The sequence below is a fragment of the Ictalurus punctatus genome, chromosome 10 (assembly GCF_001660625.3).
Source record: "Ictalurus punctatus breed USDA103 chromosome 10, Coco_2.0, whole genome shotgun sequence".
Taxonomy (NCBI): Eukaryota; Metazoa; Chordata; class Actinopteri; order Siluriformes; family Ictaluridae; genus Ictalurus; species Ictalurus punctatus.
Window position 1 is genome coordinate 10,395,207 of NC_030425.2, and position 16,528 is coordinate 10,411,734.

The 16,528-nt window shown below is 39.7% G+C and overlaps 1 protein-coding gene across 5 annotated transcripts in view; it reads right to left on the minus strand.

The window, feature by feature from the left end:
• Positions 1-5,808: 5,808 nt before the first annotated feature.
• LOC108271148 (inactive N-acetylated-alpha-linked acidic dipeptidase-like protein 2) overlaps positions 5,809-16,528 on the minus strand; it is a 302,511-nt gene continuing 291,791 nt past the window's right edge. For all 5 annotated transcript variants that reach the window (XM_017478480.3, XM_017478482.3, XM_053683146.1 and 2 more), the window contains one exon: positions 5,809-6,505. In XM_017478480.3, coding sequence (XP_017333969.1) covers positions 6,319-6,505 — 187 coding nt within the window. In that variant the 3' untranslated portion in view covers positions 5,809-6,318. The remainder of the gene's footprint in view (positions 6,506-16,528) is intronic.

Here is a 16,528-nt window from a genome sequence, read left to right on the forward strand (position 1 = left end):
CTCTGTCCTTTGGTTCAGTTTGTGCTTCCTGGATCAGTTTAATAGCTTCCTTCAACATAGGTGGATTGATTAGGATTTAATCACTTTCTCATATTGCTTCTACTTTAGCAGTTTTTGTAGATTATTTGAGTTTTTCCCCCCAGATTTATGATTATTGGGTACTTCATACAACTGTAAATTCATACAACTTTGCAAAATATAAGTTTTAATTAAACACAATTTCAGTAACGATTCACTAGTAATGCACCTTAGTGTACATACCTTAAAATCATCAGGGCCATGGTAATGTAATAATAACAAAATAATAATATACAAAACATGAATTTGGCATTTTATATTGCTCATTTTAGCTACAAATGGCTTTGTTTTTTCATTGTTTTGTCAGGAATTACCAAACACATTACAGAAAAGTGTTCATTAATTGTAACTTTCATGCTTATAACTGGTCAATTTACAAGGGGGGAATAAGTTTATGTAGGTACATATTTAATGTACAGTATGTATTTACGGATAAACCCAGTGCAACTTATATTATTTAACTGTGTTAAAAATACACAATTTACTATTTCTACTGTTATATTTAATATCAGTGTTAATTAAGAGCTGAGTGCAATAATAGTATGCACATCAAGTTTTTGTTTAATTTACACTTTCATGTTCAAAAGTAAAATCAAAACATCTAATGCAGTCTGTCTTGTTTACATATCTCTTATGATAGAACAAAACACCACATAAATATTGTACAGAGCAAGAAAAATCGGTATTCATATGATAATTTCAATAAACAGCCAACAGGAACACAGACAGCAGCTACATATAATTATTAATTTTGTATGTTCATGCTAGAGAAAAAAAAAATGACCAGAGGCCACATAAGCTGCCAGTTCAGTCCACTTTAGTGCAAGTTTGGTCCTTTATTACACACAGTGCTAACAAATCTATTAGGCACTGTCCAAATGGTGCAATATTGTAAATGTGCAAACGCACATTTCTTTTGACCTAATGATGTCAATAACCAGACATATCCAGACTGCATGCTTATTTCAAAGAAAATAGAAAAATATCAATATTGCCTCAAGTAATACAGGTTTTGTTATTGAAAGGAAATTCTCTTATATCATGTATTTTCTTATATTATGAACTGCTGTCAAATACCTATGATGAATGTATTCATTTAATTACCTCTTTGAATAAGATGATCAATGCCATCCTTTATTATAGCTGACACATGTATTTTCTATATCTTGAAAAGACTTATTTTTGTACTGTGCTGTGTGTTTTGTCTAAATCTGTCTAGCACCTGCACACGTAGAAACCCGCCTACGCAATGCTGTTATCTATGTGTATAAATACTCCTGTTCTAGACGAAATAGACTGGATGTCTCTGTGAACAGCATTGTGTCAGTGTGTGTTCATTTAGACCCAAGACATAATCTGAGATTCCTTTGTCTCTAACAATCTTGTTTTTAATAAATATTTTTTATTTGGAAAAAAAACAAAAACAAAAAAAAAACAAAAGAAACATGCCATGAAGGGCTAGTACATTTCAGCACAAAAAAAGTTTATTAAATATACAAATTTAGAGTGCACAGTGTTAATGTGTTTGCATCTAAGCATGTAGTATAAGCGTTTGATTGAAGGCACATCAATAATTTAAAGCTCATGGCCAAACTAAATTCCCTGAAGCATTCTAAATGTTCTATTTATCAAAGATTTGTCAAAGTTAAGTACCACCAATGCAACAAGCAAGTTGAGTTTTTAACTCAAGAGTCCTCTTAAACATAGTAATAGTGCAAATGTTGACAACAATAAAATAACAAGCTATTTAACTGTAGAGACAATGCATGACTCATAACTCATAATTAAACCCTGCTTTAGTGTGATCTCTTTACATGTGAATACTTTACTCTGAACTCCATACTCCATACAGCCCCAGAAGAATAAATCCTATATAATCACTTGCCTGGAAAACACAGCCATGTCAATGTACAGTAGTTCATACTTTGGTATTTTCTGTCACATCAGCCAGAATTGTATATCTACATTCACTCAACAGCCTGTATGCCTGCACATTCATATAATTTTCATGTCAGCCAATCATGTAGCAGCATCACAGAGCATAAAATCATGCAGATACAGACCAATAGCTTTAGGTAATACTCACATGAAACATCAGAATGAGGAAAAATGTGATCTCAGTCAGTGCGTTTACATGGACAACAATAATCCACTCTTAACCCGATTAAGACCATAGTCTAATTAAGAAACTACTATGTAAACAGTAATTTTTAATTACCTTAATCTAATTAAGGTCATACTCGAAGTAAGCAATAATCGAATTACAACAGGTGGAGTACTCCTGTTTTAGTCGCATTATGGACGTGTATTACAGACATGTAATCACCTTAATCACATTATGAACGTCGTGTGAGAGTTTTCACCGCATTTTGTGACAGGACACGATCACACACAACAGTTTTACGTTTTACTGCGAACAAGAGAGTTCGGCTGCGTCCCAAGCCACATACTTGCCTACTATAGGCCTGTAGTGGGGAAAAATACATGCATCTTGGCTACTATATAGACGGTAAGTACGCGGTTTGGGACACAGCCCACGGCTTCAAGCAGTTGTCTATTTGCACGTACAGTATGACAAATAATTAACTGCACTTAAAGCGTTCGTAAAATTTTTTAATAAAAACACCCAAAACTGTACGGTACCATAACGAAGACGGACTGTATGTTGATACGTGAAATTCTGGAGGACGTCGGACGACGTGGCGCGGTGACGTAATGACGCGGGCTGTTAATCTAATTATGTTCTAAAACATGTAAAACGGGAACATGACAGGAGTATTCTAAAAGTGACTCATGTATACACCTTAATCACATTATTATCTTACTAAGAGTAAGGTCAATAATTAGATTACTGCTGTCCATGTAAACGTAGTCAGTGACTTTGACTATGGCATGGTTGTTGGTTCTGGAAGGGCTGCTAATATCAGACAGGATTTACACACAACAGTCTCTAGAGTTTACATCAAATAGTGGAAATAATATCTAGTAAGTGGCAAAAAACAGTGCAAGTGAGTGGCAGTTCTGTGTGTCAGAAATGCCTTGTTGATGAGAAAGGTCATGGGAGAATGGCCAGACTGGTTTGAGCTAGAAAGGCTACAGAAATACAAATAACAATTCTTCACAACTGTATTGAGCAGAAATGCATCTCATAATGCACACCTTTTCAGATTCCACTTCTGTCAGCTAAAAACAGAAATCTGAGGCTACACTGGTCACAGGTTCACTCAAACTAGATAATCAAAGACTGGAAAAGACCAATCTTCAAAATTTTTTAATCTTCAAATGCCCAGTTTCATTGAGTCTGTCAATAATATGGAACAGCATAAGTTGTTTTGTGAGTTGAAAACTGCTACACTAACACTGTAAAGATAGCTTGTACCTCTCAGCTGCTCTAAGGGGGGGAAATAAAATTTTGATTGTATGCGGTATCAATGGTCTGACCCAGGGGTGGACTGGGAACAAATTACCCCGTGAATATGCTTGAAAGTGGCTGTCCAAATGTGCCAAAATATATTCTTCTGTTACATGAATCTAATACAGGGCTCAAAAAAAAAATTTAAAAATAAAAAGATTTTATCAAGTAGAACTGGTGCTTCCATTTCAGGGAACCCCGTTGGGATGCAAATGATACAGTATATTTATATTATATATTATACAATATGTTACCATAAACACCATAAAGTTCATATGTAACAAATTTAGTCTTCCTAGCTGAAATTAAAGGTTGGTTGTTCATTTTAGTATCAAAGGACAGTCTCACCAGGACCAAGTTTGCCAGCTAGTCTTACCTCTGCACCCAGAATTTCCTTTTTAGCAGCTTAGTCAATTTTCTGAGAGACAAACAATAAAAACTGTCGTTCTTATACAGTACAAATCTTAATAAAGGCAAGAGAGTGTGCATGAAAGAAAAGAAAATGCAAAAAATGGAAAATTTCCTGGTGGCCATTTTGCCCCTGCACTGACCCAACCATCCTTGAAATGTAGCCCTGCATATACAGTATCTCACAAAAGTGAGTACACCCCTCACATTTTTGTAAATATTTGAATATATATTTTCACGTGACAACACTGAAGAAATTACACTTTGCTACAATGTAAAGTAGAGTGTGTACAGCTTGTATAACAGTGTAAATTTGCTGTCCCCTCAAAATAACTCAACACAGCCATTAATGTCTAAACCGCTGGCAACAAAAGTGAGTATACCCTAAGTGAAAATGTCCAAATTGGGCCCAATTAGCCATTTTCCCTCCCCGGTGTCATGTGAGTTGCTAGTGTTACAAGGTCTCAGGTGTGAATGGAGAGCAGGTGTGTTAAATTTGAGGTCATCGCTCTCACACTCCCTCATACTGGTCACTGGAAGTTCAACACAGCACCTCATGGCAAAGAACTCTCTGAGGATTTGAAAAAAAGAATTGTTGCTCTACATAAAGATGGCCTAGGCTATAAGAAGATTGCCAAGACCCTGACACTGAGCTGCAGCACAGTGGCCAAGACCATACAGCGGTTTAACAGGACAGGTTCCACATAGAACAGGCCTCGCCATGGTCGACCAAAGAAGTTGAGTGCATGTGCTCAGTGGCATATCCAGAGGTAGAAATAGACGTATGAGTGCTGCCAGCATTGCTGCAGAGGCTGAAGGGGTGGGGGTTCAGTCTGTCAGTTCTCAGACAAATACGCCACACACTACATCAAATTGGTCTGCATGGCTGTCGTCCCAGAAGGAAGCCTCTTCTAAAGATGATGCACAAGATGCAAACAGTTTGCTGAAGACAAGCCGACCACAGGACATGGATTACGGGAACTGTGTCCTGTGGTCTGATGAGACCAAGACAAACTTATTTAGTTCAGATGGTGTCAAGCATGTGTGGCGGCAACCAGGTGAGGAGTACAAAGACAAGTGTGTCTTGCCTATAGTCAAGCATGGTAGTGGGAGTGTCATTGTCTGGGGATGCATGAGTGCTGCCGGCACTGGGGAGCTACAGTTCATTGAGGGAACCATGAATGCCAACATGTACTGTGACATACTGAAGCAGAGCATGATCCCCTCCATACAGAGACTGGGACGCAGGGCAGTATTCCAGCATGATAATGACCCCAAACACACCTCCAAGATGACCACTGCCTTGCTAAAGAACTGAGGCTGAAGGTGATGGACTGGCCAAGCATGTCTCCGGACCTAAACCCTATTGAGCATCTGTGGGACATCCCTAAACAGAAGGTGCAGGAGCACAAAGTCTCTAACATCCATCAGCTCTGTGATGTCGTCATGGAAGAGTGGACAAGGACTCCAGTGGCAACCTGTGAAGCTCTGGAGCCCAACTCCATGCCCAAGAGCGTTAAAGCAGTGCTAGAAAATAATGGTGGCCACACAAAGTATTGACACTTTGGACCCAATTTGGACATTTTCACTTAGGGGTGTACTCACTTTTGTTGCCAGCAGTTTAGACATTAATGGCTGTGCATTGAGTTATTTTGAGGGGACAGCAAATTTACACTGTTACACAAGCTGTACACTCACTACTTTACATTGTAGCAAAGTATCATTTCTTCAGTGTTGTCACATGAAAAGATATAATCAAATATTTACAAAAATGTGAGGGGTGTACTCACTTTTGTGAGATACTGTGTATGTGTGTATATATATATATATATATATATATATATATATATATATATATATATATATATATATATATATATATATATGTATATGTGTGTGTATGCATATATGTGTGTGTGTGTGTGTGTGTGTGTGTGTGTGTATGTATACACATTCATACAGTTAATAAAGAAGATCAAAATATTAATTAATATGTATAAATTTATACAAGTAAGAATTCTCCTTACACCTGTCCTGAGTTGAAAAATGCTTAGTCACCCTGAGGACAAAATTATGATATCTTACAGAATTGCTTGCCTGGAACTGAAAGCTAGTCTGCACCATCGTGAAGTGCCTTATTTTGTCCTTCAGGCCTATAGGACAGTTTTACCTTATTTACAGGTTCATCATTTTTTACTAGAATTTCTGTTCATCTGCCATCATACAGGTGAGAAACATATGTGGACCCATAAAAAGGACACATAAGTACTCCAAATTACAATTAGCTTCAAATATATCATTCCTTTACAGATTTAGTCAACAGACATGATAACTGACTACATTATCGAGCAGTTCTGCTGCTTTCATGCCTGAAGAAGTTTGGTACAGAGCTTCAATAGCAGCATTTTGCTGGGATTGTTTTAATGTGAGCTATCAGGGTTATTCTCAAAGAGTTCGAGACCACTTTGGACGAGCTTTTCAGCTGAGCAGATGGAGTTAAACACCTGGGACAAAGACCAATTCACACTGCTGTGTTTGGAGTCTTCTGCAGAGGCCTTCAAGATGGCAAAGCCTTGTGTTTTGTTATTCAGTCCATAGAGAATGTTCCTGCAACATAGAGAGGCACAGCGGATTATGCTTTCTTTTAATAAAACATACAGGTTAACCAACCAGTATGAGTCATTACAACATGGCTAAGTGTGTTCTTGATGTTGAAGGCTGCTATTGAATAGACTATATAAAATAAAAGATCTCAGATTACATATGTGCATTTATTTGATGAAGCGTTCTCTGCAAAAGTACATTTTAACATCTATAACCACCAAGGTTTCACCAAAAAAAGGACATTTAAAAACAAACAAACAAACAAACAAAAAACAATTAGCCTAAGATGGTTTAGTTTCTATATTTTCTATTTTTCAGCTCTTGGGGTGTTTCTATATTTTAGACTTACACAGCACAGGTTTAATCAAACAGACATCCACAAATGTACACTATGACCACCCAAAAATTCTCACTTCTGGGCAAGCACACACACTTAGAAAATCAAAGCCATGTCTCCCACAACCTTGAAGGACTTGTGTACGATTGAAGCTTGAAGCTGAGGAACTATTATTTGAACTTTTGTAGGGCAAAAATAAGATGCTTTGGACCTTTCTTGTAACAGCTCTGGGCCATGCATTGATTTTTTGCTGGTTCGCAGGTTTAACTGTCTGCACACACCTAAGCAGAAAAAAATGAGACCATTCTTTATCTGTAAATGGGTTAAGCTTAGGTTAGAGTCCTTGACATACTGGAAAATCATGCCATTAACTCTCTCCTTCAAACCCCAGGAGAGATAAAGGTGAATTAAAAGCATAACTCAATCAAGAGAAAACAAATATAGTCTATAGTACTCCTAATGATTTAGACTACATATATTTGATTGACTGCATTTTTCTGTAATAAATCAGTACAAGCGTATGTTCTGTACAAATTATGATAATGCTGATAATTCTAGATAATCCATTTTTTTGGAAATCAGTGAGACATTACTCAGCAAATTCTTGACAAGCAGTGGGGGATATGCAGGCCCCAGTTGGGTAGGGGAGGGGCATGAGCAGTGGGGGGCCCCAGTGTTGAAAAAAAAAAAACCCTGTAATTTCATTATCATGCACGTAGACTTGGAGATTAATGAAAACTCATGTTAAAAAAAATGACAACCCTCAAGCTTGCATGTCTAGGGATGGGCCTTAAAATTTTGCATTGTGGCACTGCCATCTCTGTTTGTTTGTCCTGCTGGTTTCCTCCAATTGGGGGGCTGTGGCTCAGGTGGTAGAGTGGGTTGTCCACTAATCGTTGGGATGACGGTTCGATTCCTGGCCCACGTGACTCCACATGCAGACGTGTCTTTGGGCAAGACACTGACACTGGCATTACATTAGGGGTCCTACCTCGCTCCCAAAGCCATCACAACTCTGACCAGGATTAAGCCGTTATTGAAGATGAATGAAGGAATGAATGAAAATATTTGTCAAGCTGCCCCATTTTTAAATAGAGGAGCAGTTCTTTATTCAAGCAGTTCTTTATTCCTGAACAGTTCCCCTTGTGTCAGTCAAGTGTTAATGCCATGTACATAGTCAACCTGAACTCATGATAAATGAATACAAATTCAAGACAACAAGCATGATGTGATCTTCGTTTGACTTCATGAATGATGTTGTAAGAAAAGATATTAACACTAACCTTGCCCCTAGCCCTAATCATATCCTTCATACCATTTTATTTGACTTTGTATAAAAGCCATGCAATTTTCTACAAGACCCATCTGCTCAGCACCTTGGTGTCTGTTTAACTACAGTACCATAATTTTAACACAGCATCAGTACATGTTCTGTTCCCTTTTTATTTTAGAGAGACAGCAAAAGATCTAAAATTAGGCAATACTCAGGATGTAAAATGTTGAATAGTGTGTTTGTACAAGTTTTTTAATCCAGTAAATAGTGCATTGCTGTAGTCTAGACATAAAAAGACAAAATTATGGGTCAGTTTCTTAGCTTCTTTCATATAAGGAAGGGCAAGAAATGCAAGAAACTTGTGTTGTTTTTCAAATAAATAAGCTGCATTTATAACACTTCCAGTATGTAATTTAAATATTAACACTTAAAAATTATGCAAAATTTTACCTTTTGTAAAGCCTACTTAAAACTATTGTTCTCTTTGCCTCATTAGCAATAATGCAGATTTCTTTCTTCTTCATTTACAGTAGATCTTTAATAGTGTGTAGTAAATGTACAACAAAAAATAAAAGTGGGTCTAGTACATAGCCTTGTGGTACACCATAAAAATACTGTTTTAACCATAAAAAAATTGAGACTAAAGCATTTGCCCTATTGTCAGAAGATTCCGAATCCCAAATCGAATCTCAACAATTTCACAGCCATCCAAGGCCAGGATCCCAGTCAATGAGATACTCTAATTTACATCTTCGGGGGCGTGAATTTAATATGGATTTGACCAAATAGACAGGTTGTACCTCGATCTCCAGGGGGGCCGGAGGGGTGGCTGGAGATATGTTGGTAGCTAGGTGACCCTGAATGACAGGTTTTAATCATGACACATGAAAGGAAGGGGCAATGCGATAGTGTTGTGGTAAGTCCAGTCTGGAGGTAACTTTGTTGATTTGTTTTAGGATTTTAAAAGAGCCAATGTATCTGTGACAAAGTTTTCTACATGTTTGTGGTTGACAGAGGTCTTTGGCGGCTAACCAGACTCAGTCTCCTGGTTGGTAACAGGGGTTCGCTCCTCTTTGTCAGTCAGTGTTGGTCTAGTTCATGTGTGCTATTCTTTCCATTCATTGATCAGAGGTCTCCCAAACGAGTTCACTTCTCTGAAACCAGTGATCAACAGCAGGCAAGTCTGTAGGGTTGGAATTCCAGGGAAACAGTGGGGTTAGGTATCTGAGCACACACTGTAAGGGGGTGAGCTGGGTGGCTGAATGTCAAAGGGAGTTTTGTGTGTATTCTGCCCATGGCAGAAACTGAGCCCAGGCTTCCTGGTTGTTGGCACAGAATGTTCTTGGGAAATGACCAGTTTCGTGGTTTGCTTGCTCCAGTTGCCCATTGGTCTGTGGACTAACGGAAAAACTCCTAATTTCACCATGAAGCTTGACCATATTTGGGAGGTGAATTGTGTGCCTCCATCACTGACAATATCCTCCGAGATCCCGAAGTATCTGACAACATGGGTAAACAAAAGTTCAGCAGTCACAAAAGCTATGGGTGGACCAGTCAGTGGGATGAGTCGGAGAGACTAGGAGAATTAGTCTGTGACACTCAGAATGGTGGTGTAGCCTTGGGACACTGGAGGTCTGTGATAAAGTCGACAGCGATGTGTGACCAAGTCTTTGTGGTGTGGGCAATGGCAGGAGTTTTCCAACTGGTAAGGTTTGTGGGACCTCCACACATGGAGCATGAAGAAACTGTACAATGTACATCTGTTCATATGTTGGGCCACCAGTATTTGGTTTGCAGAAGTTGATAGATGCGTCGTGTACTGGGGTAGACTTGTGGCCAGAGAATTGTGTGCCCATTTGATCAGCTGTAAGCATAGACGGGCTGGGACGAATAATTTGTTGGAAGGGCACATCCAGGGAATCTGTTGTGGAGGAGTGCAAAAAAAACTCTGTCCAGTTCCCAGGATATGGCTCCCAAAATGCATGACAGGGGAAGAATGAGTCTTCTGAGTCTGGTGGTTGGCTAGTGCCATGTAGGCGCGAGAGAGCATCAGCTTTAGTGTTCTTGGAGCCAGGTCGGTAGGAGAGGGTGAACTGGAACCTTGCGAAGAACAGAGACCATTAAGCATGATGAGAATTTAGACAGTTTTCTGTTTTGATGTATTCTAGGTTCTTATGTTCAGTGAAAAACGTGAACGGGTGAAGGGCTCCCTCCAGCCAGTGATGCCACTGCTCAAGAGCCAGTTTAATGGCCAGTACTTCTCTATTCCCAATGTCATAGTTCTTCTTCTGCAGGGGTAAGTTTCTTGGAATAGTAGGCCACAAGATGAAGCTTGGGTTTCTGCCCAAAGCACTGGGGCAGGATGGCTCCTGTTTCAGAGGCATCTACCTCCACAATGAATGGTTTCTTGATATCTGGGTGTTTCAAGATGGGAGCTGTGGTGAACGCTGTCTTGAGCTGTCTCAACACCTTGTCTCAACCAAGATGTTTCTTCCCTTTCTTGATCTTGGTCATCATAGGGCAGGCTATCGTGCTGAAACCCAGAATGAGGCGCCGATACAAATTGGCGAAGCCCAGCAATCGTTGAAATTCCTTAATGGTCCTGGGTACGGGCCACTCAGTTATAGTGGTGATCTTGACTGGGTCCATGGATACTCCATCAGGACTAATAATGTATCCCAGGAAGGAGATGGTGCATTCGTGAAAGGCGCATTTCTGTCCTTTAATGAACAGTTGGTTCTGGGTTAGACTTTGATGGACTTCACGAACATGGAGGATATGGGTTTCACATGATGGGAAGTAGATTAGGATTTTGTCGATGTACACAATGAAGAATTTACCCAGCATGTCTCACAGAACACTGTCAATAAAACTTTGAAAGACTGAGTGGCACAAGAAAGCCCATATGGCATGACAGAGTACTCATAGTGGCCACAGGAGGTGCTAAAGGCCATTTTCCATTCATGTCCATCCCTGATGAATATCAGATTATAGGCACTCATTAAGTCAAGTTTTGTGAAAAGCTGGGCTGAACGGGGTGATTGAGGGCCACTGGAATCAGAGGTAATGGATAATAGTACTTGATTGTAACTTGATTGAGTCCACTATAATCTATACATGGATGAAGTCCTCCCTCTTTTTCCTCCACGAAAAAAAACCCCCAGCAGAGGCAGGGGGTGTGGAAGGCCAAATATATCCTTGTTGTAATGCTTCCTGTAAATAATCTTCCATGGCTTCTTGTTCTTTAATGGAGCGTGGGTAGATCCTGTTGCGGGGAGGTGTGCTTCCTGGAAGAAGCTCGATGGTTCAGTCATAGGCTTTGTGTCGAGGGAGGCCATTAGCTTTGGGACTGAAGATATCGCAGAGGTCTTGGTACTCCAGAGAGATGGACAAGGGAGCAACTTGTTCTGGGCTTGACTGTGGAAACAGTAGACAATGTTGATGCACTGTGCCTGGCAGGTTGTATGAGTGAAGAGAGTGAGATGGTTCAGTACTCACCATTTCATAGCAGGTTGTAGAGCTCCCGTTTGAAGGTAGCACAGTCTTTATAGTTGATTGGGAGTGCAGAGGACAGAGTCCAATAAGATGATTGGTGCTGCCACAATAGAAACACCAGTGTTTGTGGCATCTTCTGTCTCATTCTCTCTTACTGAGCTTGGTACGCCCACGCTCCATGGGTTCAGAAGGAGCAGTAGCTCCATGAAGGTCCCCTACTTCTCGAGAGCAGCTGGAAGCAGGTGATCCAGCTGAACAGCCAGTTCAATGAGGGTATCCAAGGTTAGAGGTTCGTCGTGGCATGCCATTTCCATGAGGATTTCTGGGTTGAGACCTTGTCGAAATGTAGCTTTAAGCATCGCGTTATTCCATCGACTCCCCTGCTGAGATGGTATGGATTTCAAGAGCAAATTCGGAAACTTTGCGTGGACCCTGGCGTAACATGAGGAGGAGCTCCCCTACCTCCTTGCTCTCGGGCGAGTGGTCAAAACCATGGTGAAACATATCCATGAACCGTGAATAGGAAACAGGAAGCTCGTCTCCCACACAGCCATAGCCTACTTCAGGTCTTTGTCATGAGGATTTCTGGGTTGAGACCTTGTCGAAATGTAGCTTTAACCATCGCTTTATTCCATCGACTTCCTGCTGAGATGGTACGGATTTCAAGAGCAAATTCGGAAACTCTGCGTGGACCCTGGCGTAACATGAGAAGGAGCTCCCCTACCTCCTTGCTCTCGGGTGAGTGGTCAAAACCATGGTGAAACATATCCATGAACCGTGAAGAGGAAACAGGAAGCTCGTCTCACACACAGCCATAGCCCACTTCAGGGCTTTGTCAGTGAGCAGGTTCATGAAAAGCGCAATTTTCTCTTCTTCAGACATACCCTAACGACAGCAAAATACAAGAAGTATTGCAAGAGAAATCCCTTACATAGTGATGAACCGCCAGCATTTTCCAGCATAGGCATAGGTGCTCATAGAGTGGAGACAAGTCTGGTGCAGCTGGAACATTAGCGTAACATTGGCAGTGACAGTTGAGACAGGAGGTTGAGATTGTGGTCAAGATTCACCAGACATTGTTGTTGCTCTCCCAGTAACTGTCTGTGAGCTGCGATGGCTCGGAGAAATTCACCTGCTGCATCCATTGTGAGCGGCAAAGTAATATGTCACGATGGAGAGGCGGAGACGGATACAAGTGCAGTTTAATTACACAATGTCCAGCAAACAACTTCAATACAATAGGCAGAAACAAGGTCAAGGCAGGATAAAGGGTCAGGCAATCAGCAAACAGGATATCAGAGGAGAACCAGAGTACAAAAATCAGGATACGAGCAGAGTCAATAAATCAGAACAGCAAGAGATACAACGGTTGGTAAGTCAGAGTGAGAACAACTGAGCATTACTTTGCAATGTCTTTGTGAATGAAGTTCCTTTTTAAAGGGTGGTGTGTGTGTGTGTGTGTGTGTGTGTGTGATAACAGCTGATAATCATTAGTACTCTGGAGACTGAGAGCGTGCCGGTGCGCAAAGTTGGGAGCTGTAGTCCGTTTCCGTCATGTTTGTAGGCAGCATTCTGGGGATTGGAGTTCCGAAACGGAGTGGACATGACAAATGTTTAGTTTCTTGAATATATTAAGGTATATTCTGTGTAAATTGTTTCATTTTCTCTCACAATGGACAAATTCCCTGTCGAGTGAAAAAGACAAATAATTGAAACCAGAAGAGAACCACAAATAAACTATGTAAATTAAGAAGTTGTAACAATATGTCTAGCTTTAAAAAGTTTTTTTTAACTAGGTGATAAAACCAAGCTAGAAAGAAAGGATAAAGTTGAGCCTGAGCAAGCAGTTTCTGATGAGCCTAATCACCAACGTGACAGCAAGCAGTGAAAAATCATCTACTCCTCAGCAGGTTATGGCCAAAGTTAGTGAGAAGCCATCTACCACTCAGCAGGGTATGTCCATAGGTCAAGTGACAGAAGATGATGAAGAAGAATTGCTTCATGAGGGATTTTTCACATGTGAGAATAAGACCAGTGATGGGGGCAAATGTTAGGAATTAGGCATACTTTGCAATTATTTATATGACACCCAGCACAAACGCTGGCTATATTATACAGTATGTGCAGAACAATGCAATGTGGATTCATAAGAAAATGAAAATATATGAAAAATATAGCTGCAAGGAGCAATGCCAATTATCGGCACTATGAGCAGCAAAAGAAGCTTTGTGACATGTTTTTGGTTCGAGAACAATGAACAGAATATGAGGAGTTAAAAAGTAAACTTTCAATCATACAAAAAACATTTAAAAAAAAAAAAAAAAACCTCCTAAAAATAGCTATTCCTTAGAATTTGTCCAGTATGCTGTTCTGAAACTGCTCAGGTAGCGTCTGGGTATGATGGCATTCAAGAGCGTTCAAGAGTTATAAGCCAAAATATGCATTTTTATCTCCTGACCAGTAGGGGCAGTGCACCGAAACACTGCATGTAACCTCAGTGCCTAATGGAGATCAAGTTTTGTCACAATCCCTCAAAGCGTTGTGGAGTTACAGCCTCGAGTCTGATTTTGCACGTTTTTTGTCAAATTCGTTCAAGCTCCATTTGAAAACTGTATGGTTTATCAAAATTCGGTGAACAAATTTTTGTCGTGAGTGCCTCTAGATGATGGAAGCCAATTTTTGTGAAAATCGGATAAACTGTCTAGGAGGAGTTTATTAAAGGTCTAGGCTTTCAAAACATGTAAAAATGGTTGTTTGTAAAATACAGCATTTTATAACTGGATTCAAAATGGCCAACACCCAAAATGGCCAACATAGTAATTTTTCATATTGTTCGACTTGTTATGTCCCACTGAATTTAATGAGACCAATGACTGATGATTTTATGACAAACTATTCAGAAGTTATAAGCAAAAATGTGCTTTTTACACTAGGGGGCACTGTTCTGAAACTGAGCAGGCACCATCAAGTCATGATGGCTATGACAAATAATAAGTTTGGTATACACTAAAGCGTTACGGAGATATACCCTCACGTCCCTTTTGGCACACTCTTTGTTGAATTCGTTGAAGCACCATTTGAATATGATAATTTATAACTTTCCCACATGCAGTGCTAGGAGCTGCCATGGATTCAAAGCAGAAGAAGAAGAAGGAGAAGAAGAAAACTAATGAAAACAATAGGGGTCTTTGCCCCTTGGGGCTTGACTCCTAATAACTGCTTATGTTTGCTTGTATTTCCTCATTTGTAAACTGCTTTGGATAAAAGTTTCTGCTAAATAAATAAATGTAAATGTAATTTAACTGCATTTAGACATATAACATCACCCTGTCATGTATTATTTTTAAAAAAACAGAATACCCTGTCATATTTTATTCCTTATATCATTTTTATTCCTTATATCACCAACACCCAGGTTAATGGTCAATTCTGTGATATGAAAGTGGCACCTCCTTATTGTATAACACATAAGAGTTAGGAACTCAGAAACATGAGAAACAATTTAGGGGAAAAAAAGGGGGGGGGGACTAACTCACAATACCCTTGTTGCATAAGTGTGCACACCCCTAAACTAATATGTTGTTGAAGCAGTGTTTGATTTTATTACATCACTCGGTCTTTTTGGGTAAGAGTCTGTAAGTGTGGCACACCTTGACTTGACAATATTTTCTCACACTTTTTGGCAAAAACATCCTAGATCCATCAAATTGAAAGGGCATCTACTGTGCACAGCCCGCTTATGGTCACCCCAAAGCTTTTTAGTCGGATTCAGGTCTGGGTTCTGACTAGGCCATCCAAAAACATTGAGCTTGTTTTGGTTAAGCCATTCATTTGTTGAGTTGGATGTATGCTTTGGATCATTGTCATGCTGAAAGGTGAAATTCCTTTTCATCTTCAGCTTACTAGCAGACACCTGAAGGGTTTGCACTAAAATTTATTGGTATTTATAGCTATTCATGATTCCATCCACCTTGATAAAAGCCCCAGTTCTGGCTGAAGATAAGCAGAACTAAAGCATGATGCTGCCACCACCATGCTTCACCACACCATATGGTGTTCTTTTTTTTTTTTTTTTTTTGCACCAATCATACCTTTTGGAATTATTATACCTTTTGGAATTGGTCTCATCAGACCATAACGCATTTTGCCCCATAGTTTTGGGTGATTTAGTTGGGCTCGGATGTTTTTTGTGAAAAAACCACCCATAGCTCAGACATGTGAAAAATGCAAGAGATTGTCACATGCAGAGAGTAATCAGTACTTGTCAGATATTCCTGAGCTCCTTTAATGTTTCCATTGGTCTCTTGGCAGCCTACCTTGTAAGTTTTTGTCTTATAAAGTTATAAATTTTGGAGGAATGTGCAGTTCTTGGTAATGTCACTGTAGTGCTCCATTGTCTCCACTTGTTGATGATGGCCTACACGGTGTTCCATGGTACATCTAATATTTTTTGTACCTCTCTCCTGATCAATACCTTTCGACAGTGAGGCCCTGTACATGCTTTGTAAGCTCTTTGCAGACAATGGCTTCAGCAGTCAGATGAAACCAAGCAGATGTGAAGAAAATTCTACAGAAACAGCTGGACTTTATTTTGAGTTAATCAGAATAATTTCATAGATGACAGCTGTATTATTACTCAAAAGTGATTGGTTTATTCTGAAATCAGCCACATCCCCAATTATAAACAAGTGTGCATACTTATGCAACCAGGTTATTGTAACTTTTATTTTTCCTTTTCCCCCTAAACTGTTTCTGAAGTAATTTCACATTGAGGGTGGAAAATGTTCTGACATTATTTATCTTGGTTTCAATTTTTACAAAACAAAAACCTGACAATTTATCAGGGGTGTGTAGACTTTTTATCTCCACTGTATGTGCATGAGCTTTCTATGCATGTTGCTTATGAGAGCAAGCCCAAAAT